The sequence below is a fragment of the Dermacentor silvarum genome, chromosome 5 (genome assembly GCF_013339745.2).
Source record: "Dermacentor silvarum isolate Dsil-2018 chromosome 5, BIME_Dsil_1.4, whole genome shotgun sequence".
Taxonomy (NCBI): domain Eukaryota; kingdom Metazoa; phylum Arthropoda; class Arachnida; order Ixodida; family Ixodidae; genus Dermacentor; species Dermacentor silvarum.
In genome coordinates this window covers 22,840,256-22,865,465 of record NC_051158.1, presented here as the reverse complement: position 1 = coordinate 22,865,465, position 25,210 = coordinate 22,840,256, and the positions used below count along the sequence as shown (strand labels likewise).

Below are 25,210 nucleotides of genomic sequence, written 5' to 3'. Positions count from 1 at the left end.
TCATCATTGAAGTTGCAATCACTAGACTACGCTGCCGAGTTCCACTTCTACATTTTTACATAGACAACTGGTCTCGCTCCATTACCGGACTGTGCCTCTTGCGGGGAACATGAAACAATAGGTCATTTTTCTCGTTTATTGTCAAAGATATTCTGAATTGCGAAACAAAACATCAACATTTGACTTAGATGTCCAAAATTTACTATTTTGGGGGGTCTCGACCCTTGCGCAGACCAACAGGAAAGTTGGCGATGCCATCCATCCAGTTTTACGTGCTGATCGGTCAGCACGTAAAACTGGAATCCTTCCAAAAAATGCCGAAAGTGGTGTATCGCAGTGTAGATGGCTAGTAGCTCTCGGCCGAAGATCCTGTAGCGGGTCTCAGCAGAAAGTAGCTTCCGAGAGTAAAAAGACAAAGGCCTGCAGAAGTGTGGTTTGTGATTTTGTGTTTACACTTGCGCCAAGTGACGTTATTCCTTTGCTCTTAACGGTGTCCTCATTGTTTGCCCCTTTCAGGCACAGGCGCCCCTTCCTACCATGTCGGCCTGTATGACCTGTTACGGCACACCCTACTACGGGCAACAACGGTAGCCGTCATGGGGCTCGCCCGGCTGGCATTTCGACAGAGGCTGCAAGCACACTTCGCAAACCACATCAACGAGGTGCCGATAAATCTACAGGCGGGGAGGTGCAACCACGCGCGGCCATGTTCTCTAATGCTGCTGTGGTTGCGCTTCCCGCCCTAAACGCCGAAGACTTCGGAATCATCCACGGCGTCCTCGTGCTCATCCATCTGTACTACGAGTACAGACGCATCAAAACGACGGTGCAGCTGTTTTCGTCGATTGACACCAACGTTTACAAGGTATGTATTTCGACGATACACTTGTGACCTATGTTTGTGACGAATTAGTGCATGCTGCTGCACATTTGGTAATTCGTTAATTTCTACAACCGGGGCTCGACTTCGTGCAAGACATCACGAGCCGCATTGGGAAGTACACTTGTGGCACTAAGGCGACCTCCTCACTAAGGCGCAGCGGCACGCGCCACTTGCGCGGTGGCCTACTTGCGCCCATCGCTCGCAGCCGCCGCCGCTGCCACTGTGACGTCAATGCGCAGTGCGCGCGCACCCGCTTTTCTGCGCAACAACACCTGGCACGACACCAATGACCAAACTTGAAACTCGGCATACGCTTAAGACTGCTTACGTGTGGGAATGCAAAGGCATTATACCGTTTGTAGACCTGGGAACGTCATCAACGCGCTCATTTTATACTCTTGACGTGGCGCCACCGCCTCGGCCCCGTCACGTTCGCCGCCCAATGACGCACGCACTACTAGTCTAGTCATCGAGATGGCTGGGACGTGACGTCTGCAATCAGGCACGCACTAGGCACACCTTCAGTACGTCATAACCGTTGAGCAGCGTGGGTTCAGGGAAGCCTGCTCGTTTCGCACCCCAGAGGCTGCAATGTACCTGCGATAGAGCGAACAGGCAGCATTCCATCAAGCAAAAGGATGACCGTTTATTTCACAGTGCACTTATATAGACACGGATCACCTGATCCGTAACACAAGGAATGCGCGCACTGGGTGCGCACTGATATGCAACGTCACGCTATAACACTTCTTCCCCCTTAGATTAACTTCGAAATTCACTGGGTTGGTATCTGTTCGGGGGATGTCGCACACGGGCACTACGACGAAGAATTGGCAGCTCGGCTGTAGGTGCAGGGTCTGGCTGGTTCGAAGAGCCGGGGGCAGCTGTTCCGGGCGTGGGCGATTCAGGTACCGGAAGCTGCTGATTTGCAGACTCTTTCGCGCCTGGAACCCCGAGAGGTGGCACGGCGACTGGCCCACTAGACATCGGAGCAGACGGATGAGCTGTGTCTTCCGAGGCTGTAGGAGCAGTTTGTACTGGCGGAAAGCTTGAGGAACCCGAGCTTGCGTAGCGGGCTCTGATGTGGTCCACATGCGTAAATCGCACAGCCTGCGACACTTTCACCAGATAGGTAACGGGACTAACAACTTGCGTCACGACACCATCGTCCCACGACACGCTTTCACCTCGCACAGTTTTGACCCACACAGCGTCCCCCACAGAAAAACATCGAGGAACCCCACGCGACACATCATGGGTTTCTTTCATGCGCTGTTGCTGCTCCCGCATGGAACGCGTAAAATCTGGTTTAAGCAAAGAGAGCTTCACCCGTGGCTGTCTTTTCAAAAACAATTCTGCCGGGGTCTGGCCAGTGGTACTGTGTGGATTATTCCGATAACTCATAAGATAGCTGTCCAAACACTCCAGGAAGGAATGCTTCTTGTGGCTAAGTCCGTCATGTAAGACCTGCTTCAACAGAGCTTGTTTGGTTGTCTGCACTAACGCTCGGCCGCTCCGTTAGAAGCGGCATGATACGGCGGCGTCTTAACATGCCTTACACCATTCACACTCAAGAACGTTGAGAACTCTTCCGAAATGAATTGCGGTCCATTATCACTCACCAGTACCTCGGGTAGACCGTAAGCTGCAAACACACAACGTAACTTTTCAATGGTTTTGTTAGCAGTAGTGGATGACACAGACCAGACCTCGATCCATTTCGAGAACACGTCGACGAGGACTAACAACGCCTGGGAGCCCTTTACAGCATAGTCCACGTGCACGCGTTGCCAGGGTCTTGTGGGATAATTCCATGGCTGCAAGGGAACAGGTGAAGCCGCGTTCTGAACGGCCTGACACACCCGACAGTGTCGAACGTAGCTCTCAGTCGAAAGGTCGAGACCCGGCCACCAAACAAAGCTTCTTGCGAGCGCTTTCATGCGGCTAGCTCCCGGGTGGTCTTCATGCAATTGATGCAAAACCATTACCCGAAGCTTATCAGGTATGATCACCCGTGATCCCCATGTTATGCATTCTTGCTCTACTGATAGCTCATCGCGACGTGAATAAAATGGTCTCAACTCTTCGGAGCACTGCGAAGGCCAGCCATTTAGAATGAAGTGTGTCACGCGAGATAAGGTGGGATCACGTCTGGTAGCTTTAGCCACGTCATCAGATTTTAGTGGCATGCTGTCAAAAAGCAAGAGACACTCGGGAGGCTCGTCGGCCGCTACAATAGGCCGTGGTAGCCAGGACAGAGCATCAGCCACTTCGTTTCTTCCTTTTCGATATTTTAGTTTATACCTATATGCTGCCAACGTCATTGCCCATCTTTGCATTCGAGCTGCCGCAAGGGTAGGCACAGATTTGTCTTGGCCTAATATTCCGAGCAGTGGCTGATGGTCTGTGTAAAGAGTGAACTCTCTTCCATACAAGTAGCGGTGAAATTTTTTTAGCCCAAACATCAGTGCTAATGCTTCCCGCTCACCCTGAGCATAGTTCTTCTCAGCTGATGTAAGTGTTCTAGACGCAAACGCCACTGGCCTCTCTTGTCCCTCTGCAGTCTCATGAAAAAGAACAGCACCCAAACCATAGGGCGAAGCATCACATGACAGAGCAATTGGTTTCGCTACGTCGTAAAAGGTGAGCACAGTACTCTTCACAAGCAACTGCTTCGTAGCAGCAAAAGCTTCGCTACACTCCCGTGTCCACGACCACTTTTCGCCCTTGCGCAACAGACGATACAATGGTTCTGCCACGCAGGCAATGTTGCTTAAAAACTTTGCGTAAAAGTTTAACATGCCTAGATAAGCCTTTAGCTCTGTTTGACAAGTGGGCTCTGGCGCTTCCGTGACCGCTTTTATCTTTTGTTCCGTGGGATAGATACCGTCAGCGCACACAGTGTGACCTAGATAAGTCAGGGTGTCCTGAAAGAAACGACACTTTTCTTCTTTCAGAGTCACGTTGTAATCATTAAGCCGCCGCAGAACTAGTTCCAACGTCTTTTGGCAGTCGGTGAAGTTTTTTCCGGACACAATGACGTCATCTATGTAGCAACCTACGTGCGGTATGCCCTTGAGCACCTCATCCATGAATGACTGAAAAATGGCTGGCGCGCTGGCTACCCCAAACGGTAACCGCTGGAACTCGAAAAGTCCCATGTGCGTGTTAATGGTTAGCAGTGGTCGGGACTCGGTAGCGAGCGGAATCTGCTGATACGCGGCTGAAAGATCCAGCACACAAAACACCTTGCCACCCGCTATTGCAGAGTACGTCTTCCGGACGAGGCAATGGGTAGTGGTCGGTCTTTAGCGCGGGATTTATTGTTACTTTGTAGTCCCCGCACAATCTCAGCGAGCCATCTTTTTTCTGAATCACAACCACTGGCGTTGCCCAATCGCTTTGCATCACGCGGCGTATAACTCCGCGTTTTTGCAGCCTTTCCAGCTCCTTTTCTACGTTATCTCGTAGCGCATATGGAACGTTTCTGGCCTTGCCAAAGACTGGCGTACAGTTCTGTTTAAGAACTATCCTTGCTTGGTAGTTCTTTACTACTCCGGGTTGCTTAGAAAACACCCCTGGGAACTTTTGTTTCACTGCTTCCACCTTGCTAGCGTCGCTTACATTTACGGACAACACACTTTTCCAGTCAAGCCCTAGCATCTCGAGCCAATTTCGCCCCATCAGCAGTGGAAGCTGTTTGCCGTGATCTTTGACAATGATAACTGGCAGTCGTAAAGACTGCTTTCCTGTCGTAACGAAAACGTTGCATTGCCCCTTCACTGGAATGGGTTCCCCAGTGTATGTTCTTAGGATGACTCGCGATGGCTCGCACTTGACATGAGGAAATGCGTTCAGCTTAACACTCTCAGGAATTAGGGTTACAGCAGCTCCCGTGTCAATCTGCATGCAGATGTCTTTCCCTTCTACGTTTACTTGCACTTCGTATCCAGAACGAACGGTGTTAATAACATGGTACACATCTAATTCAGAGTCACTATCAGAGCAGTCCACCACGTTCCCAGTTTTTAGTTCTCTGCACTTGCTGGGACACATCTTCTGTAAATGGCCGATTTGTGAACAGCTGTGACACTGGACATTCTTATACCAGCAAACACTAGCGGCATGCGCCTTGCCACATCCTTCGCAGATTCGCTTGACGTCCTTGAATTTCCGAAGCTTCAATTTCTTTTCAGTTCCCTGAACTCTTATCGCCATGGCATGCAGCGTCGCTTCCTTGCCTTCTGCATGCAGTAACGCTGTTTGTCGCGCAGCCTGCTCCCGGTCCAAGGCTATCTTGCACGCCTTTTCAAAGGTTAAACTGTCTTCAGCAAACAAGGCGAGTTGCGTTTCTTCGCGTCTTATGCCTGCCACTAATCTGTCTCGCAGTGCGTCTTGCAGGAACAGACCGAAATCGCACTTCCTTGCTAAATGCTTTAAGGCCACTATGAAATCCTCGACGCTTTCTTGTTCCTCTTGTGCTCGCTTGTTAAATTTGCAGAGCTCGGCGATCACAGAACAGCTTGGGCTATAGTGCTTCGTCAACAGCACTGTCACCTCTTCGAAGGATTTGTCCCCAGGAACGGCGGGTACTACCAAACTTTTGAGCACCTCGTACGTTCGTGGTCCTATCACGCTCAGAAATACGGCCAGCTTCTTTTCCTCTTTGATATCGTTTGCAGTGACGAAATGCTCAAAGCGTTCTAAATAGGATTCAAAATTCTGCTCCTTCTCGTCGTACTCGTCTAGCTTCCCCAGTCGTGCCATTTCCAGTGAAGTGACGGTATACTTATCGGTTCGCTCTCCCGATGACTGCGTTGACTCGTTGCTGTGGTACCGACGATTTCAACCGTTCCGGGCCAGGGCTGCCGCCGCTTTCCTTTCCGTGGCTGTCGACCGCCGACTGTCTATGATACTGCTTCAGCACTGAGCTAGTGGAAGCGGGCACATCCCACCCTCGTCGCCAGTGCGAAAGAGCGAACAGGCAGCATTCCAACAAGCAAAAGAATGACCGTTTATTTCACAGTGCACTTATATAGACACGGATCACCTGATCCGTAACACAAGGAATGCGCGCACTGGGTGCGCACTGATATGCGACGTCACGCTATAACAGTACCAAATTTTATTTTCAAAGTCACTAATTTACTTTGTTTATATGAACCTCCCTGAGAAATGTGACATCAATCCCATACTTTTTCACATGTTTTATTGCGATAGCAATTATATGGACACTCCAAGAGAATTTCTGCCGTCGCCGTGAGGTTCCGTATTAAGTCCAACAGCGATTAAATCGTCGCCGCGTACCGTATGCTCTATGTGCGAGTGAAAGCGCGCGAGGGACGTGCGCTTTCACGGGGAGCGAACGCACGGCGGAGTACAAACGCGACTTCGTCCGTCGCGCGAAAGGCTGTTGGGCGACGAGGGGGATGAAGGGGAGGCGACGTTTTGCTACGGCACCAAATGCGTATTTATATTAAAATGTCGCAGTTTCAGGCGAAAGGCGAAGAATCAATTGCGATAGCAAATTAGTAGACTGTTATACGGAGTAAGGATAGTGGTTTTATGAACTTTTATCAGCTGTATAAACTTGGACATGCAGCTGGACCAGCAACGCGCAGAACTGTTGTCGACGCCGTCGGCGTTTTGCCCGCATTCGCACCGAAAGCGCGCAGCGTTGGTGACTGTTGCCGGTACCTCTGGCGGCGGCTTGGAGGTTTTCGATGAGATCAGAACGGGACACTCGTCTGAGACTATCTAGCAACGCCTGCTAGATCACGCCATCGTCGCTTGCGTGCACTGGGCACGGACACTGTGTATCACGCAAGTCCTTATATGTTTGGTGCTATGCGCTAAAAGCGTCTTTGGATAGCTTGAAGGACGAACGCATTTTGATTAGAAGCACACAGATTAGAAAGGGCGGCGCGCCGCTTGAAGTGATATTAGTAATAATACGCAATGTTATTACCTTTAGAATGTTTCTTTTATTGGATTCAATAATTTTTGTCAGGATATTTACCAGAAAAATTATGAGCACTTTATTTACTCCCAGGGTGCCTATTTTCATAGCAGCCGCTGGTACCTCCTAATGCACACGCCCTTCAATGATTTCTTAGTACAAAACACGAGACTAGCGTATCACGCAATTAGCGAGATACCACGCAAAGTCACTCACAGTAGAGCTTCTATGCACCAACGCATCTCAGACGTCGCTATGTTCTATCCCACCCTGTGCGCATGAACCGTAGCCACTTTCAGTGCATCTATGTAATTATTTGCTGCGGACGGACAGAAAATTTACCTGCTGTATTTTCTCTTACAGCTAGGAACACTTCGCTTCCTAGAGACATCGCACTTCACCATCTCGTCGCTACTCATTCTGCTTGGCACAACCAAAGAAACCATCAACGCCAGGTTTTGCACAAGCCCATCATTCTGGTGCCGGCCAGTAATCCAATTCAGTAAGTGAGCGTGAACATTTTTGTCCCTGTACATTTTGGTTTGCAAAGAGATTCCTCGAATCTCTCGGATTTTCGAAATACAGAACAAATCGTGCAGAAGTCATCGATGACGGTTGTCAATGTGAGCGAATAGCCGAGTTCATCTAGAAAGCTGTTCGCTTCAATGATCGCTTCAATGACCATAGAGCGAGTGAGGGTTGTCGTTCCCGCGTGCCCGACCAGAGCATCCAAACCTTCAGTCGCCCCGCAGTTGTACACGGTGGCGCCACACAGCGATCAGGGATAGAAATGCCACGAGGAGGATCAGCAGACGACAACGCGGTATGACCTCGTTTTCACGTGGCAACTCCGGGCTGTGCCAACACCTGTTTGCCCATTTCGCGCGTGTTATTGTCAAGCACCACAATAATAAGCGCATGTGATGATTGATTGTCGGAGTGCACAGACAGACTTGCTCGCAACAAGCTAACGCTCCTGCCCGGTGAAATTCTCAAGAGAATCAATGGGTGGAGAGGCTATAGATAGGCAAGCCTGTGAACCAACCGGTGAGACGGAGCATATGTAGGATCCTTAGATTTTGGCTGTTAGCCTCTGAATGGTCGGGAATTTCCGTGGCATCGTCCTCAGGAAAAAAAATTCTACGACTGAAAAATAATGTTGGGGCAGCTTCACAATAAGGGCAGCTTCACAATAAGCGAGCTGGTGACCCTTCTCTATATATCATATGTTTCGCGATAAAGATTACAGTTGTGGAAGACGACGGCAGCTTGCGACGTTGGGAGTGATGTCATTAAGCCTTTCGCATACAAAAGAACCAGCCTAGCAACTGATTTCATTGTTGTTCCAGCACCGCTACGGGTGGACACGCATACTTAGGCCTCCCGAGAAGCCGCGTGAATACGAGGAGCTGAAAAGGGAAAAACAAACGGCAATACGACCAGCGGTGGCGTGCTGCCAAAATTACCGTTACACCCATCACTACCATTACTCTAAAAAGCCATTACTACCGTTACCCTAAAGCAATAAAACATTGCAAACCCCCCTCAGCAGTTGTAGTGGTGGTTTTCAACAGCTTCCCGTGATATATCCACTTTTACAGGGCTGGGACGGTGAGTCATTTTTTTTTTTCAGGATGGTAAAAATGGGGAATCATATTGAAAGAGAAAAAGCCAGGGAGACATCGGGGGTTTCGAAGCCTCGCAACCAGGTGTTTGGGATTTTTCTGGTAGCATTTACAAACGATTAACGCAAGCAATGTTCTCGTTTGGACCGCAAACGCTCTACTTTGAAACAAGTGACGTCACTCACACCAACATGCCGTGACAAAGAAAGCTGCTCGCAAATCCTGTCACCAACTCATCTTCACAAATTCACGTCATGAGGCATTATTGATGCATTTAAAGGACACCACATTAACAAAATTAGCAACCAATGGCGAGGGGTTTGGCGCACATACTTGCTTACTTTGTTATCTGCCCTTTTTAACCGAATACCAAAAGACGAATTGTGGGGATTTACGTGGTCAAAACAATGATCTGATTATGAGGAACGCCGTAGTTGGGGATTCCCAGATAAATTATGGCTTGACGAATTTGCCTGACGAGGAGATGGACTAATCCTAGGCATGGGATCCTAGGCTGTTTCATGGGATATATGCCACGTAATGACAGCTGCGTATTGTCACACATTTTTGTCACAACATGCTCAACAAAACGCTTTCCGTGCCTTCGTCCTCTCCCGCAGTCCTCCTCCTGACAGACACTTTAGTTTTATTCTCGATTAAAATCTCGATTTACTAAGTGCGCCACCTGCAGGTCGCGGGGATAACAAATCACTCGGAGACGGGGTTGCACGCGAGCATGCTCCCAAGGCATCTGGCGACTTTGCATCAAAGCTAAAAGTCCGCTGACCACCACAAAAAGACGAGAGAATCCCCTCCCAAACCTACCCCTCCTCCAAAGAAAAAAAAACTACTACTTACTGAAAAAAAAAAAGATCGCAAAGGGATCTGATCTGCTTTGTTCATGTTCGTAACTGGGCGCTTGAGCAATGCATGTGCACAAGCGAATAGCATTCTGCCGGGAACTTGGGTGCTGGTCTGATAGGCTGTTGAGAGAAAGGGTAGCACACCAGAGCGCGTTTAGTCGCGATGCTCCATTCGTCATGCTGGCTCACGACTCCCTCGCTTAGATCCTACACCCATAGAGTTTCGCATTATATTACCTCAAATGAAATCTGGCGCTGCTGCGCTGTGGTTTGCATATGGGAATGCCGGCATATTGCAACTTCGGATTGAGAGCCAGGACGCCTTGAAGACGCGCCTGACTAGCACGGTTTTGTCTGTCACAATGATTTTTTATTTTCAGCTAGAACAGCACCTAAAAGGCTGCTTTAGCTTCACTATTACACAAAAACATGTTTTGTTTAATTTTGAGGACTTATTATTGTATGTACTAATGATATGAAACGTAAAACGCATCAGCTGGTCGCTGAAGTTGGAGGACAGACAAGATTCTCGCTCGCTTTGAAACAAGTTCTCGTCTGTTCTTGCTTTTCTTGGCTTGATTCTGCATTGTACGTGACTAAACTTTATTAAGAGACGTAATACGGGTGAATGAAAGCCTTTTATGTGGATTTTATTTTAAGTGCGCATAATTTGTGTAGCCATATCCACGTTTTATACATAGCCTCGCACAACACCAGCCAACACAAGCCTCGCAGGCACATATCCAGTCATTCCCATGACAGCACAGCGCCCTTTAGGAAACTCCCATAGACGGTGGTGCCAGATTACCCTCTAGGTGTTATAGTGAGAAACTCTTATGCCTACACCCCTGCAGTACATAGGATCTGCCCGACTTTAGGCGAGGGGAGAAAATGTTGTCAAGTCGTCGACGTCGCACCGTCATAATCGTCGTGACGTCATCTTCATTGTCATCATTCTGTCGTCTCCACAGCGTCGTCGTGGCACTGTCGTAGCATCTACTGTAACACGTGAAGGATAATTTGTGCCTGCAACATTAGACGCGGTTATCGACGCCAGCAGTGCCCTTCGGAAGTGTTGCCAGTGTCGATTCAATTTGTGCACTCTGGATGAACTAGAGGCTTACTGTGACCATCATTTTCGGTCATTTCTGAATGTCCTTTCTTTTTATTTCTTCAAGGGTAAAAGCGATGGTAATTGAGTATGAGACAGTGCTAAATATAAAAAAAAGAAAAATCTATAGCATTTAAATAGTTCGTAATAGGCCCACCGAAAAGGAGGTTTGCTTTTCCGTACATCCGTTATCTTATTTTACTTGGTCGGTCTTCTGTAATAAACAGTTTCCAGAAAATTTCTAGCCTGTTCCGAAGGTGGCGGTCGCAGAATTTCTTCAGTGCACTTCAATGCTGTAATTGGCGATTGTGTGTACACGGCACCCGTGGCAATGTTTCACCCCGTAGATGTGGTGCTACGTGAAGCGTAGGCCTTAGATAAAGTCTGTGGGTCAATGGGTTTTGACCTACAGACGTGGGTCAAGTCAAAGAAGACGTGTACGCAGCACAATGTGCCCCACATCCTAAACACGCACAGATGTCCATCGGTCATGCCTGATCCTCGAAGCTATAAATTTGACCGTACGCCCTTGCGAGGGAGATCGCCTGAGGATGCCCTGTTCCAATGGCCCATAGGGTGCCTCAATGCGCTAGCTCTCTTTTGCTCAGTCTGTTGGGAATAGGGCGACCACCGAGGCACATTAAAGACACACCGTAGCATTACTTCAGTTGCCCTACACGTGTGTCTTCATTGGTGGGCAAAAATTTTAACTTCATGTATTACTCTTTCCTGAGAAGGAGCTTCTGAATTGGGAAAAAAAGAACGAAAAAGAAAAAACAGCCTATCTGTATAGTAGTACATTTTATGATTGACATGAATGCCTGCTTGCTGGAGCGTTGTAAGACAATCAACAAACTGGAAATATGCTGTGCTATTCTGAAAAACTCCTTGTTTCCTTTGTTGCAGCTCGTACCTTCTTTGTGGAGAAGGAACTGTTACTGGCTGGCACAGAATTTTTCATCACCATTCTCGTCTTCATCTGCCCCAACATTTATGTTTGTTTTTGTTGCTTTCACCAAAGGTGCGAAAAAAATAAACCACTACAAAAACATGATAATCATCATCACCATTTTTGTTGTGTGTGCAATATTTCCTAAATAAACAGTCAACACACAGACATAAATGCAATATTATACACTCTAAACATTTTTACACCTTTATGGGTGTATAAAGGGTGTTGGTTGTCGCATGGCTAACACCCTCACGTTTAAGGGATAAGATAAAATTCTTGGCGGGAACTATGATGGCGTTTTGTTTGTCGACTTTTTCTTGCTAGTAAAAATGATGACAGCTGTGACAGGTGACATAAAAAGTGCATTACAGTTTCATATCTATCCCTGTGAAATTCTATCGGATATTTCTGTGTGCCCTAGGCTATTGAATGATGACATAGTTTTTCAACTAGGTCTTTTGTCATCGCATGTCTAGTTAGAGTTCCGTTGTCGTCCTCTATAAAGTTTTGTAATGCCCTAACAGTAGGGGTGTTAGTGCTTTTTGAGGAAAACGAATGCCCATGCATTTCGTCGGACACTTTGAAGATTAATATCTCGAAAACAAGTTCAGTCCTGAGAATTCGTTCCAAGGGGATACACCTTGCGAACACAGCACTAGTGCTTGAAATACAACTCATAATGCATTGTTTACAGCAGAAACAGTCAATGAAACTCTGACATAAAATGTAAGCATAAACTATTAGGAAAAAAAAAGATACACGACACTTGATACACAGTATGTTGATATGTGCATAACAATAAGTAATAACTAATAAGCTAGCTCTAACTTTTTATTTTTGCACGAAGCCCCCCCCCCCCCCCCCCCCTTGGTAAGATTGTAGGTTAACTTCAGTAGCTATGCGTGATGGTAGGTTATTCATTCTATTATTGTGCGAGGAATAAATGAGCTTGCATAAAGAGATGAGTGGCATGTTATGCGCTTTACTTTGTTTTCTTGGTCACAGTGTAGGAAGACCGCAGGGGGTGGCGAAAAGAAGTCCTTGTGAAGCGCGGAATGATGATACCGTTTATGAAATAAGGTTAGGCGAGCTAAGTGGCATCGACGTTATAGTGGGTCTAACTCGGCACGTTTTAATGCTATGTGGCTGGTGAAGCGTGAATAATATGAATAGATCAAGCGAACGGCACAATTTTGCAGGAATTCAACATTATATATGAGTATGCTTGATCGGGATCCCATGTGGCAGAAGCATATTGCATTTTTGCCTGTATCAGCGTGATATAAGCAAGTTTCTTTAAGTGTGAAGGTGCGTGCTTGAGGTTACGTTTAAGAAGACCGAATGCTCAGTTAGCCGATGCTAAGACTGTGCTATATGGCGATGCCAAGTTTAGTCAGACGGAAGATGAACGCCAAGGTACCTGCAAGTTGACGTAAGTTCTACGCTAGCATTATTAAGAAAGCAGGCTGTAGGAAGACGAGTGGAATGGTTGGTAAATTACCTTAGCTTTGTTTCAAACGCATTTAGAGACATTAACCACGAGGAACACGAGGCAGTCACCGCATGAAGATCAGTTTTTTTAGATATTCTTAGATATATAGAAACATATGCATACACACTCCTAGGACACACGCACACCGCAATATCAGTAAACACTCGCTGCAGTTATATGGTTTATTGCAACCAATACCTACCAAGCCAAGCATGCTTCACATTAGGTAGGTGTCAACTGAAATTGAGCTTGCCGGTTTTTGTTTTTGTTATTTTCTTTTATTTTTTTTTACAACTGGTAATAAAGACTTGCAGAACTGTGTAGCCTGCACGCACAGGAGGTTTAGGTGTGCAGCAACAATGATATGTGTATATGTAGCAGCTGCCTTTTTTAGACGAAAAATATTTTTTTTCAATATCGCCTGTGGCAGATAACATAATTCGACTCATTGAGCTGGTTTTCTCGGAAGAGGCGTACACAACTTGCACTAGAAATTGAAATGCATAATCAAATAATCAACGAACATTGACCAACTAACCTTTTAATTAATTACCTTATGGCACATGCACTGTGGTATGAAGGTTATAAACAGGGATAAGATGCCTCACAAAGGCTGGCGATATACAGGGGGATCAAAATTGACAGTTTCTTTTTTTTAATTAGGCGCCAGAGACGTACGCGAGAGCCACCTCTACAGTTTGTTTATGAGGCGAGGGGGACACAAAGTAAGATGATAATTGTCCCTGTTAGCCGTGCAATTAACAAAAATTGAATAATTAACTTTCGACTGGTTGCAGTAAGCAGGCACGTTTGTATTGAAAAATTTAGAGGCAGTTGTGTTTCTACAGAGTTCCACTTGGCAGAATTCTTCTACCGTATCTGTGCTTTGAGATATCGAACTGTAAAGTTTAACTGCCATTCGCATCATTACGCATGCAAAGCTCCTCCCTTCTGTGACGCGCCTTTTGCGTACGCCGTTTAATCTGACAGATGGGAAGGTGGCATAGGCAGAAGCGATAACTGCCTCCCTTTCACTCTCTGCTGGCATAATCGCAAAGCGCACAAATCGGAACCGCTATCAAAACGCGGAACCGCGCAGCCTGTAACGAGGGCAGAATTAGACTACAAGAAGTTAGGAAAAGACGCACAAAGCATAAGGATAGAGAAGGTAAAATTTGTTACCTAAACATGTAGGGTGGTCGCAAGCAGTAAAAATGGCTGGAAATTCAAACGCAGCAGAATGACGAAGCGATTAATTAGCGTGTGCGTCTTGACCGAAACGCATGTACTAGATTTGGAGTAGCCGCCTGTTATTGTCAATCTTGTATGGGAAAGGTGCCACAGAATGACCGGGTCAAGGATGAGCGGAGGCGTAGGCATGCTAATTAGGCGAGGTCTGAAGTGGCAAAGAGTAAAAGAGACGTGTAAAGAGCATTTATGGATTAGCACCACATGGTTGGGAGTACCTATACCTATGAACAGGTAGTGACAGCAGAGAAAAAAATAAGGAATTGGTCGATTGCAGTAGAAGCAATATTAATGAGCTCAGGCGCGGATCCAGGGGGGATGTCCGGATGTCCTGACCCCCCCCCCCCCCTCAGATTTCTGCATCGCCCCCTCGCTGACAGGGGGATGGCCCTGTCGCAAAAAAAAATATATATGGCCACCAGCATTCTTCAAAAGTATTTTTCGCGAGTACCAGTGGTATCAGCCATGTCAGTCAGCATCAGTCAGTAAAGCTAGCTCGCTCACAAGCTTAGTTGTATTCCGTAGGAGTGTGGTGTCGCGCAGTTGCCGTAGTTATTTTTTATTATGAACACCTTGGACCTCCTGGCGCCTGCCGTGCCTTACTTGTCCCGTCGGTGGCGTCGAATGAACGAGGGGACGTCCCTTTTGCCAAACACGCCGAGGTCCGCTCGAGCGCCTTCGCGCCTGATTAACTTAGTTTCCCCTTGGGGTGCCAACGGTTGCCTCATTGGCTGTCATCGGTTCCGCGACCAACCTGCTTAATGAAAGAGATCTCTTGCTGAAGTGTTCATATATAAGTAATAACAACTAACAGCTAAACTAAGAACTACGCATAGGCAACTTTTTTTAACTGTAGCACTCATTGTGATCACAGTTACACGTTGACAATATCCAGTACGAGCACAGTACCGTTCGTACGCTACAAGTTTTCCATTGTAACTTCGCACTTTCATTGTCGTACATTAAGCATAGGAGGCTCAAGCCCGCCGCATCCGTTTATCTGAGTGAGCGTTCTCGCGGAGCGGGGCGAAGCCTCGAGCCGCGGCTGCGAAGTGGGGGAGCGTGACGTCAGCGGCTAACTGCCAGCGCGCGGGCCTAGGATGGCTTCACGTGGTTAGAGAAGCGGGAGCAGATGCGCGCCTTGTATAAAAGGATGACGTCGAGTGGGAAACAAAACATGAAGACGCTGGCTCGCGCTCTCGGCTAACACGCCACATCGTTCTTCTTGTAGGTGGCGTCGTGAGTCTTCATACGCGGTGATTCGCATATCGTAAACACCCAGCTTTGTAGTTGCTGCGTTGGAGCGGGGCGTTACGCCCGTATTCAAGAACGTTCCTCTAGTCAACATACCACCACGACTCCAAGAGAGAAGATGGCACCGCCATCCAGTGGCGCACCGACGGGGGGGGATTCGGGGGTTGTAACCCCCCCCTGAGGCCGACTTAACCCCCCCCTTTTGTTTAACCCATTTTCTTTCCTTACGCATTTCAGTACTGCAACTAAGATGTAAGACGCGCAATCGTCTGCACACTCGCAAAAAGCGCATTTTTTTGACAATTTCCCGTGAAAAAAATCGAAATTAGTGCTGTTTAGATGGTATTGGCAAACTGTCAACCCCCCCCTGGCAGAGATCCTGGGTGCGCTACTGCCGCCATCACTCCACAGAAGTGGTCACTGAGCTTCATGATCATTCACGGGAATTCATGAGAATTGTCGCGTCTTTATTCTCGATTATTCTGCGCAGTACGACAATTGAAATTTGGAGTCTGATATCTCAGAGAACGGACATGCTAGAATAATTCTTCCGACTGATACTGTGTAGAAACTCGACTGTCTCTAAGTTTTCAATACAAACATACCCACTAACTGCAGTCAACAAAAAATAATTGTTCAATTTTAGTTAATTGGGCTGCTCACAGCGATAATTATCATCTCACTTTGTGCCTCCCTGGCCACATAACTTATTTGTACAGGTGGTCTTCGCGTGCCTCCCAGAGCCTAACTTTAAGAAAACCATACAGCTTAGTTTTGAACACCCTGTATTATCAGGCGCAGCCGCCAAGCACATGGCTGTATTGGGTAACGTCCTTTTCCTATAAGCTCGGAGAAACCGATACCTGGCTTCGCTACAGGTCTTCTTCCTCTTTCTGGGGTTTTACGTGCCAAAACCAGTTCTGATTATGAGGCACGCCATAGTGGAAGGCTCCGGATTAATTTTGAGCACCTGGGGTTCTTTAACCTGCACTACAACGCAAGAACACGGGTGTTTTTGCATTTCGCCTCCATCGAAATGCGGCCGCCGCGGCCGGGATTTGATCCCGCGATCTCGTGCTCAACGCCCGAGCTGACTGAGCCACCACGGAGGGCTACAGGTGTTGCTTTAGCCGTATAAAACGTGCGTTTATCGTGAGGAAAAACGGTAAATTTCGGTAAATAAGAAAGGCTACTATCATCATCATCATCATTGACAGAAGCTGACCCCCCCCTCAGAAAAAACCTGGATCCGCCCCTGAATGAGCTCAAGAAATCGGGCCAGGTGATGTTAGTTGATGTGAACACACACATGGATGATTTAGATGGACATACTGATTGCAACGGTTCTATAGTTCTGGATCAGTGTGATGAACAGAACCTTATCCTCCAAAGACCCCTTGTACAATACATTGTGCATTGCCTCAAACATTCTTTCGAAATTCACTCGGGAGTGATTACACAAAGTATTCATTCTGGGTATTAAGTACGGTGCATGTGTAACTGTAAAGTGGTTTACCGTATTTTTATCTGCTTTTGAAAAATTTCACACTCATTTGATCTAGACCTCTGTGTCATCCCGGACTGCCGAAAGCAGTCTTGAGGTGTGCTTCGCAATTGATAATGCGTGAAAATACTGGACGCGGCAGCAACATGGCAATGTACTAGACATAATTCCATCTTCATCTCTGCGTTTAAGCAATGAAATGCAGTTTTTACCATAGCAAACACGAGGGGATGAAGTGTTTTTTTTTTTTTCACATACATGGAGATGCAGCTTTTGGCATCCAACCGTATAAAAACAATTAAAAAATAACCACCTTGAAGAGCGATTATATCCCACAGTTGTGTTCAGGTCTCAGAAGGTATACAGTTAACAGGGAGAATAAGTTTCATGGACAGGTAACGTGGCAATGTGGAAACTGAATCTTATCCCACGCATGCACACCAGCAGAGGGCGCATGCCGTCAGCATGCTGCTGTCAAATGTAGAAAACGCACTCTCCCTTTTACGTACCGAGTGCACTATAAATACCGACGCTTAATAAAAATGTTGGTTCGCTGTGCACTGGCTGTGTCGACGCTTCACTTCGGCGGCAAGCTCAGAACGATACAGAAACAGGCAGTCATGAATCGACTACGCCTTAGTCTCAGAAATGGTCTGCTAGATCAAATGATAATAGACAAGCATGCAAAAAAAAAAAGCCTGGGTAGCTATTACAGACGTTTAACATTGAAGTTTGGGAGAGATACTAATGCAAAACACGAACCAATAACACCAGTATTTCTAAAAATGAATGAAGAGCAAATAACAGAACGCAAAAAACGGAGAAGAAATCGGAGGCTTTTCCTACAGCAGTCTGGGAATATAAGGAACTGGTAGACATTATGCAGCAGGGAATAAGACAGACACGGCCAAAAAATCGTTGGGCTGGAAAGAGGAAACCACGTAAGTGGTCGAACAAACAAATAAAGCAAGCTATAGAAGAGCAGAAGCAGGTATCTAGGGATCATCGAGAAGCCAAAAATTTGGGATTACACGAAGAAGAGGTGCTCCTTGGGTGGAACAAACACCGAGAAATAAAAAGGGTGGCAAGTGAGCTTGTGCAAGGGAAAATTTCCCAAGTGAACGTTGGGTGCATAACATTCACAAAAGAGACAAAGGCGCCCAAAAATGATGTTGGAACCATATAAGAGCACTCGGAGCTCAAACTAAAAATTCGCAGATGGCTATAAGGGCTGAAGAGGGTAACATATAAGAAGTGGATGAAGTGCTGCGGTACATCACAGAGGTTATTAAAGATAACTTCGGCACGAAAGAAAGCATAGTTCAGACAAAAGGTCCAGCAACAACAGAGAAGCCCGAGAGATCAAAATTTAGCAAAGAAAGCTTTTATTGGAAGAAAGCAGAAGAAAATGTCCCTAATAACACGGCAGCAGGAACCGATGATATCCCAATAGAGCTAATCAAAAACCTCGGTCCAAAGAGCAATGCATTGCTGACTAATGCCATCGAGCAAAATATTAGAATAAAAGAAATTCCGGTTGGATGGCACGAAAGCATGATGAACCTAATATAAAAGGCAAAGGCGATAAGAATAAAACGAGCTCATATACAACATTTGCAGTAACGTCAGTAATGTATAGAATGGCAATGCAAGCATTAAAATTACAACTGTTGAAGTGGGTGGAGAAAAATGATGTACTAGGGAAACTACAGAATGGGTTCAGGCCAGGCATACGCTTAGAGGATAATATGTTTGTATTAACTCAGTGCATACAGATTTCAGCAGCTCATAATAGACCTTTATCGGTAGCATTTCTAGATATTAAAGGTGCCTATGACAACGTAGACAGAGGCATTCTTGAGTACGAAGGCTTAGATGACTATTTCGTGGAGCTGGTGAGGGAGATATATAGAGGCAACCGAGTACAAGTTGTGTGGGAAGGTCGAAAAGGTAATGATGTGGTGGGAATTCACCAAGAACTGAAAGCAAGAATGTCCTCTCTCTCCATTATTGTTCACGCTTTATGTTAAGGGCATAGAAAGACGACTGGAAAACAGCGAATTAGGGTTTGATTTAACCTACATGCGTAATGGACAAATGGTGCAACAGAAGGTCCCCGGACTGATATATGCGGACGATATAGTGCTACTGGCGGACAGTACAAGTGATTTACACACACTTGTGAATATCTGTGGCAATGCAGCGACAAATCTATAGGCCTTAGGTTAGCATAGAGAAAGCGGGAACTTTTACACTTTAATGAAAAGACGAGAAATTACGTGGTGTCAATTCAACCAAGCAATATAAATACCTCGGCGTATACATAAACGAAGGAAAGACTTGCTCAAGCACCCACCAGGATAATCTGAAGGGGAAGCGGAATACAGCAATAATGAAACACAGAGCACCGTAGGGCCACAATAAGTATGAGGTGGGGCGTGGAATCTGGAAAGGAGTAATGATGCCAGCGCTAACGTTCGGAAATACCATTCTATGCTTAAAATCGGATATCTTGTCAGGGTTGGAACTTAACCAAAAATTGGCACGCCGGTTGGCTTTGGGAGCCCATGGTAAAACCACAAATGAGGCAATGCAGGGTGACATGCGTTCAGCCTCTTTTGAAGTCGGAGAAGCACAGAGCAAAATTAGTTTTGAAGAAAGACTCAGGAACATGGATGAAAACAAATGAATGGGCGGCTAAAGTGCACAAATATGTGTACCTGAAAAGCATGGACACAGAGTGGAGGAAGAGGTCAAGAAAGTTGGCAAGCAAGTACAGGATAATCAAAACTAAGTATACAACCAGGAGTCATCAGAAATAAGGAGAGAAAAAACAGAGACAGTGAATTGGATGCAAAGAATTGAAACAAAAAGGACCGTGGAGATTTACAAGGATGAGAAGAAAGAAATTAGAAGGGAAAATCTGAGCGATAACACAAAGGGCAGTGCCTTGTTAATTGAGGATCGAACCGATTGCCTAAGGTCCAAAACACGCCGGAGCAAATATTCGGAACTAGATGAGGCATGCGTTTGCTGCAGCCAAAATGCAGAGACCACTCGGCACATCCTAATTGAAAGCAAAGGGATTGTCCCAGCGAGATCCGTAGGTAAAGTACACCTTCCAGAAGTACGAGTACCTGTGTTTAAAGTGGACGGAAGCATCAACAGGTCAGAAATAGAGATAAGAGACGTTTAAAGTTCTTTAAAGACCAGATATCTTTCAGTCATAGGTCGTGGTACAAGGTAGATTGTGAATGGAAAAAAAAGTGAAAAAAAAATGTTAAGATGTATACAAAAATGCTAGATAAAAAAACATGTATAGCATACCTCATTAAATCAAGCAGGCTAGGTGACTATTTGTCACTGCCTCGTTTCAATGTTGATGCCATTAAATGTTAAATTAAATTCAGAGAAGGGAGGAGCGTCCACCAACTGCGCATCACGGATTCTTCCAGGAAGCTTCATTTCAGTCGGCATTTTGCGGATGGCGATTAGGGACAAACAGTGGAGCAGCCTTCTGGTGCGTGGATGCGACCAAGCAGCTTTCACTTTGCGCGGCAGGCAGTAGGTGCGAGCACGCGACGAGGAGAGGGCCTGAACTCTTGAACCGCTGTAAATATGTAAATATGTAACTCTTGTAAATGGGAACCTGAACTGTTGTAATATGTAAAACAATCACAATACTCTCCGCTTCCCATCACACCTCTACTTCTCCCTTCAACGTTCTCCTCAAGCATGAAAGAGGGAAATGATGACGTGGGCCAGCTATGCTTCTAGGAGATGCCCAACCAGACCTCTTACAACATTAAAAAATTAAATTATGGGGTTTTACGTGCCAAAACCACGATTTGATTATGAGGCACGCCGTAGTCAGGGACTCCGGAAATTTGGACCACCTGGGGTTCTTTAACGTGCACCTAAATCTAAGTACACGGGTGTTTACTTAGATTTAGGTGCACGTTAAAGAACCTCTTACAACATGCTGCGGCCGTCAGTATTCAAGTGCTTTGCAATACAAACTGGCACGGTCAACGGCAGGTTGCCCCTTTGCCTCTTCTATTATGGAGAGACACATCTGTTAGCACACAAAATGTCGTTTGCAGACTTAAAGCACAAACTCGAGTGACTCGCAAGTACTGCAGGTGTTTGTATTCCATAAGCCCAAGTTATCGACGAAACATGAACACAGGTCAAGCGTGACAATGTGACTAGATGCGATTACTTGCGAACATAAGACAACAGCATTTGATGCCTACTACTGGCATTCTTGATTTATTTTCTGCTCTGGAAATGGTTAACAACAGTTATAGACTAGACGTCACTCACATCTGGTTCTGAGGAATTCGGGACGGTGATATCCAGATGACACGCAGCAAGCCCCATAACACATTACATCCAATGACAGGGTGCACTCGGAATGTTCGAGGACGGCTGGGCAGAGGCGGACACTGATGGCTGGCAAGATGTCATACGCAAGCTCAAAGTGGTCCTTCACCGAGTCTGAGGCAAACGCACACCTCAACTGTAGTGCACCCAGTAAATGTGCAGTTTTGTAGGTCATGGCAGGTCCTTAGTGCTTGAACTTGTAGGCTTCAGGTTTCACACAAGTCGACACCAATGGGCCCAATTCCTGAAATTAGAGCATAAAAAGATTTTAAGAAAAAATAACCAAAACCACATACAATCACTGACTGAATTCTTAGGACAATGACAGGGACGCAAAAATGTTTGAACGACTGGACAGTACAAAAAATTTATTTAGAAAGTCAAATAAATTTCTATCTCCTTTACAGTGGAAAATTCATTCAACAGAATTCTGCTCTATGCTGTGCTTCTTTCAAGACAATGTTTACTTGAAACTCCCTAAGTGTCAAAGCTGCGGTTGTGCTTCACAATAGCCCATCACGCAGCCCAATTAGCATCGTACATCGTCACAAAGTGCAGATATTGTGCACGTGTGGTTGACCAAATGATGCTGATAACTAAGCCTGTGTTGAATAAATTCAATTTTTAGTTTACGTGCCTACATGCAGGTTTATGCCATTCCATCCAGCAAACACAAACACTAGTTTTTCAATGTAGTCGATGGCTTAGAGCCTGTGGACCTGAACTCTGCTTCAAGCACAAGAGCGAAACTGACAGCCTTGCAGGTGATCTAATGCACCATTTCCGGTATATACAGTCAAATCTCGATAATTCGAACTCGAAGGAGCCCGAAAAGTTGCTCGAATTAAAAGAAGTTCGAATAAAAGGAAGGTCGTATTTTTTAAGTATTCGAGCACCATGCACGAACGGTGCAAGTCGTGAAATATCGCGGCGCGCAAACGCATAGCGAGCGCAACCACCCACGCTGGCCACCGTTCGGTTCCCGATAATGGATAATAACTTCTGAGAGCGGACAACGCCTCGGGTGCTTGCACGCGGAGACCGTCGAAGGTGAGGGAGGAGGGCGGCAGGGAAGCGGATTTGGCCTCGGCAACTTCGCCACTTCGGTGGGAGTGGCTTCGGTGGCTCCCCCTCGCCCTCTCTCTCAACTCCCTCGCAGCTTCTTCACCTTCAACTATCTCCGTGTATGCACACCGCCGTGGCGGTGCCGCGGATACAGCCGGCCCGGCGCGAATTAGCCCGCTGCCTGAAGTTTCGTTTTCTGGCATTATCAGGAAGCGAGCGTTTGCCGGCGTAGGCAGTTTCATTGACCGGACTGGGCCTCCGCCGCTGCATTAAGGGGTCTCACCTAAGCGTTTGCTCTATGGCGGTGTCGGAGCAATGCCGGTCGGAGGTGCCGCCGTGTTATTTGGCGCACTGCTGAGAGCATTGTCGGTCTGCGGTATGTTCGAATTAACCGTAGCGAATGCTTTCGCGTTCGAATTACCGAGCGTTTTCGCCCATTGAAATACACATAACTTTGACGGGACCACAGCGTCAGTTTGAATAAACCAGCAGTTCAAATTAAGCGTGTTCGAATTAACGAGATTCGACTGTAGTTAAGGGTATGAAAATATCAACAGCAAGAGCCGACTAGGGCTAACCTGTCAAGCTTTGTCAGAGTCGGTAAACAAAGTTGCGGCTTTGTGCCAAGACAATAAATCTCGCTTCACAGCAGCCATATTCATTTAAGCCACTGTAGTTTGACGTTTGAAAAGCCGAAAAATTTCCTCTCAAAAGAAAGTGACGGCAACAAGCAACAGTCTGAATAGTGCAACTTTGTCCAAAGCCATTATTTTTGCGACATCGCATACCCGGATGCGACTTGAAAGCTAAGTGACACACCAGCGGCTTCTGAAATTTCAGTTACCATCATAGAGTTAGTATACTACCTCCAGAGGAAAAGATGGGCGAGAAAAGTGGGGACCACAAAGGCACTGCCATGTTGCTATGACTCATTTTTGTAGCACTAAAGATATTGAGAATATTATGCAAAAGCAAGCACTTACACGTAGCATGTAGGCACGGACAACGTTTGAAGTTCATTCCATATGTTTTTCAGAAAGATTGGATGACTATTTAGAAAATGTTGATCTAAAATTTACTGTGTCTAAAAGGCTGCGTTTGCGGGCGCCTCAACTAGATGGCGCCACCATACTGATGGAGGCTCGGGATCGCATTCATTACGCGCCTCGTCTGAATCGCATCTCGTCGTCTGCGACTGCACACGCACAGAGTAGCAGCATGAGTAGCATTGGGTCCGAATTCAATACATGGGCACTATGGGGAGCTTTTCCTCTAGAGTTTGTTATATTAACTCTATGGTTACCATTATACATTGGAGTGCACGTAGATGTCCAAATTCAAGCAGGTAAAAAAGTTTGACAATCGGAAAAGCTGTCAGCGACTGTATGTCAACACGACCAAAAGAAAGAAAAACGCAACCAGGAAACTTAACAAGTGACTTCAGTTTCAGTTTATTATCCATTCAACAAGCAACGATTATGTACAGATAGTACATAGAGAACAAGTTCAAATCAATTTATAACAACGGAGTAGATCTTGCTGGCACCTAACTTAGATTCAGTGCAACGAGAGACAAATACACTTAATGGCAACCTGACCTTGTTGCCAGCTAAAATGGAAAAAGCAGCCACAGTGTTGCGGCAGAAAGGTAACTCAAGTGGGGTGAAGTTATCTGACACACAAATCACCCAAAACACTTCTGGCTTGTTTCGGAAAAAAAGGAATGCGCCACGTGCAAATACTATCGCATAGTATTTACCTTAACGATCTAAAGAATGCTACATGCTGCTGTCGCATTCGTATAAATGCGGTTACAGGCTCGGAACACAACAAATGCTCGCTGCAACCACGGCAGATATAAATCCGTGGTCGCAACGATTGCAACCACAGATGGCAGCCACATGGTAGTCCATAAGGATGTGGACAACGAAGTGCCACACACTGCACTAAATGCGATAAAACGACGCAAAGCACTCTCGAGCTTTTGTCTTTCCCGTATGTATCTCACCGATGGCCATGGCAATGCAGACTCCAGCGCTATGTTTTGGTTGGACACCAGCACCGCCCGTACTGCTTTCGCATCACACATCTGTAGTGCTGTGCACTCTCTAGGAATCATCTGAATTAACTGGTGCGCGGCCATATGCCTCTGAAGAAATTGGTGTTTGATGCCATTTAACAATGCATACACTCGCTGGGACCAATAGGCGAGTGCTAATTACATTAAAGAATCCAGATTCGCGAGGGTCGAATTAACGACATTTTACAATACAAAAGAGGGTGTCCCAGCAAGGAAATGCGAGGAAGACCCAGCTCCGACAATATCGCACTGCACATGCTTCGCAGCCGGGAGCTAACTTCCTCTTCCTTGACGGGCGCTGCACGTGGAGCGAGTTGTGCCCTGCTGCCCGGGCCCTTGCATCGGGCCCTGGCCCTGCTGCCCTGCAAGCCCTACACTGATGCACCTAACACACTAATGTCCTTAATACAAGCTAGGGCATTAAGCTTTCTGGCCCTGGAGATCCACACCAGCTTTTATGAAGTGTGGAAAAACACTAGTGCTTAATGCCAAAGCCCATCCACGCAATACAATTAATTATTATGGGTTTTACGTGCCAAAACCATCGATCTGATTATGAGGCACGCCGTAGTGGGGGACTCCGAAAATTTGGACCACCTGGGGTTCTTTAACGTGCACCTAAATCACGGGTGTTTTCGCATTTCGCCCCCATCGAAATGCGGCCGCCGTGGCCGGGATTCGATCCCGCGACCTCGTGCTCAGCAGCCCAACTACCATAGCCACTGAGCAATCACAGCGGGTGCAATACAATTAAGAGCACGGAAGCACTGCTGCTCAATGTTCACACT

General features: G+C 46.4%; 2 protein-coding genes and 1 long non-coding RNA gene across 17 annotated transcripts in view; 1 reads left to right on the top strand and 2 right to left on the bottom strand.

The window, feature by feature from the left end:
• Positions 1–1,381: 1,381 nt before the first annotated feature.
• Positions 1,382–5,860, bottom strand: LOC119453999 (uncharacterized). Its single transcript, XM_049667860.1, has 3 exons — positions 4,820–5,860; positions 1,663–1,902; positions 1,382–1,480 (listed from the first exon to the last, which is right to left on the bottom strand). The coding sequence occupies exons 1-3, from the start codon at positions 5,648–5,650 to the stop codon at positions 1,382–1,384; spliced, it is 1,170 nt and encodes a 389-aa protein (XP_049523817.1). The 5' UTR covers positions 5,651–5,860.
• Positions 5,861–7,172: 1,312 nt separating this feature from the next.
• On the top strand, positions 7,173–11,498 carry LOC125945560 (uncharacterized). The gene is made up of 2 exons (XR_007466993.1): positions 7,173–7,344; positions 11,348–11,498. It is a non-coding gene; the product is annotated as an uncharacterized LOC125945560 (long non-coding RNA).
• Positions 11,499–21,135: 9,637 nt separating this feature from the next.
• Positions 21,136–25,210, bottom strand: part of LOC119453068 (uncharacterized) — a 114,994-nt gene continuing 110,919 nt past the window's right edge. For all 15 annotated transcript variants that reach the window (XM_049667510.1, XM_049667517.1, XM_049667524.1 and 12 more), the window contains one exon: positions 21,136–21,521. In XM_049667510.1, coding sequence (XP_049523467.1) covers positions 21,484–21,521 — 38 coding nt within the window. In that variant the 3' untranslated portion in view covers positions 21,136–21,483. The remainder of the gene's footprint in view (positions 21,522–25,210) is intronic.